General features: G+C 39.2%; 1 protein-coding gene across 1 annotated transcript; it reads right to left on the reverse strand.

The window, feature by feature from the left end:
* Window positions 1-381: 381 nt before the first annotated feature.
* LOC149231017 (uncharacterized) lies at window positions 382-1788 on the reverse strand. The gene has a single exon (XM_089381513.1). It carries the CDS (start codon window positions 1786-1788, stop codon window positions 382-384), a length of 1407 nt encoding a protein of 468 aa, XP_089237639.1.
* Between the last annotated feature and the right edge of the window lie 673 nt (window positions 1789-2461).

A 2461-nucleotide genomic window follows, 5' to 3' on the forward strand; every position in this document is an offset into this window, starting at 1 on the left:
CAATATATAAAAGCGACAAAATAAACTTCGCATCGCAGCTATATGTCGTTTTACTGTGCATCAAACGATTATATTTTATTAACAGAACTTTGTTACTGCGAAATGCAATACAATGAAAATTGACGTAATGCTAAATTCTGAACCACAACCACAGCGCCATAAACTTGGTGATTACAACGTTTTGTTTTCACTAATCGAAAAACTCAGTCTAACTATCAGACTGCTCCATTGGATTGAAAAGTAGAAAACAACTTATGCGGAAATTTTAAGTATGACTATAAATTGTTTGTAGATTTAGGCTAATGGAAGATTTCGCAATTACAGCGCCATATAATCCATCATTACAGTATTTTATTTTCATTAATTAAAAAGTAGCGAGATCTAATTAACCTGAATAGAAAGCGATTGTAAATTAGGATCATCGGAATGCTCAGCTTCAAGGCGACTGGTACCCTCGATGTTCTCACGGACGTCCTGTTGGTCAGTCAGCGTCTCCGTCCGCATGCTTTCCAAATGCCTTATGATTTCTGATGCCGACGCCTTGCGATCTAAGTCGTCGAGTGCGATAATTTTGTGACGCAGCCCTTCGTTCGTTCCGATCTTAGCGCGGTTGTCGGGGTCTTTCACCAAGCATTTCAATATCCGTTTCCCCAGCATACTGAAAGCTAAGTGATTATAGTTGTCTACGGACTGGCCCTGGTAATTACTCAAATGGTTTTCAATCGCATTGTGATCGTACAGCAAGGAGGTTATGGATTCCATGGACTCAGGAATGGCCATCACCCGAATGCGATGTCGGGGTATCTCCACCAATTTGCAGATGATCTCTCCGGCCACTGTTCGAATCTCCCTCTCCTGAGGTTTCTCCGAATTCAGCAACTCGATCAGCCTCTCCAGCACGCCTGGCATTGTTCTGATCACCCTCAACTTCTCTGAATGAAGCGAATTTGATTTCAGAAGCAAGGATAGTAGTCGAGCACCCGCCAGTTGTTCATTATCGTCGATGGAATGCAGCAGCTCCAAGCTGTATGACAGAAAATCCATCTTCAACCCGTCGAAAACGCTTCCATTCATGCATCGACAATATGTATCATAGAAATAACGCTCAAACATAGAATTGTGAAAGCCATTATTTCTTAAAACCGAGGAAAAACTTTCTCGTACTACAAGACATCGACAAAGCAGGGAAAATGGCGAGATCCAACCGGGCGATCTGACAAAAAATCCGAACAGAGTCAGAGACGATTCCGCGATGGACAGCCCGTAGAAAAGATTGAGAGCCCGATTTCGATTCAGATTATGGTCGCTCCCGTACTGTTGCTTATGTATACGAAGGCTAGACAACACGATGCATGCATTAGCCGAATATTCTTGTATCGCAAGCGAATACAGATGTATTAATAAGAGACTGAAATTGGAGAAACTCAAACTGGAGAGACTGAAATTGGAGAAACTGCAATTGAAGAAACTGAAATTGGAAGACCGTAACAGTCGGGTCGCCAGTTCGCCGCGTCGGCCTACGATGAGAAGGCCTTCTACCCCCAATATTAAGCTGACGATCCAGAAGTCTATACTTTGTAATGATTGTGAGAAGCCTCCAAGGAGAACGACAGTAGCCCAAATGAAGTTCATCGTTCCAAGCGTGCTGGCGGCCTTCTCGATAAGAGCTAGAGTGAAGGCGAACTCTCTCAATTTCTTGTCAAGAGAGGCCACCATTTCACTGCGCAAAGGAGATTCTGCCATCTTCGGACGAGAGCCGGACTCTATATCTTCGGACGATTCTGCCATCCCGTTCTATTCCAAAGGAGGAAGAGTAGATGACAGTATTGGGCACGGCCGGCTGCCGGGGGTGGATTCGGACGATGGGAATTATTCCTGAAACTATGCAGAATCCAATTCAGTTGTATCCATCTCCTCCAAATTGAAATGTATAAGATGTATGAGTAACTATTCAGGCGATTGAGAAAGTGTAACTGCGATTGAGAGTTGAGAGAGTGTGCCTGTTTTATGTGTTTTTTTTTTTTTTTTTTTTTTTTTCTCAAAATTGACTTTTGTTGTAATTTTAAATTTCAATTATTTAAATTACTTCGGACTATTTTAGGTTTTCGATGAAGTTATATTTTTTTGGTTTAAATTATGATGTTTTCTTTTTTATATATACACACTGAAATTGCTTTTTTTACTCTATATGAATTTGTGATTTCAAAGTTTGCTAAATTTTAAACAAATTTGATTTTGATTATAAAAACTTTATAAGTATAATACGTAAATTATAATATTAAAAAAAACACCTTTATATTGTATCAAATAAATTTCATTATATTATTATATATTGAATTTTTATTATTAAATTAATATGTTTTTGTTTGTTTGTTAGCTAATGTGAGTCCAGAGAATATATGATTGGGATAGTGTGGTTTGATCACAATTAAAGTGTATCTAAGCCATCAAAATTCCCTGT

Source organism: Pinus tabuliformis, chromosome J (assembly GCF_031772625.1).
Source record: "Pinus tabuliformis cultivar Carrire ecotype Pingquan chromosome J, CPIR1, whole genome shotgun sequence".
NCBI classification, from domain to species: domain Eukaryota; kingdom Viridiplantae; phylum Streptophyta; class Pinopsida; order Pinales; family Pinaceae; genus Pinus; species Pinus tabuliformis.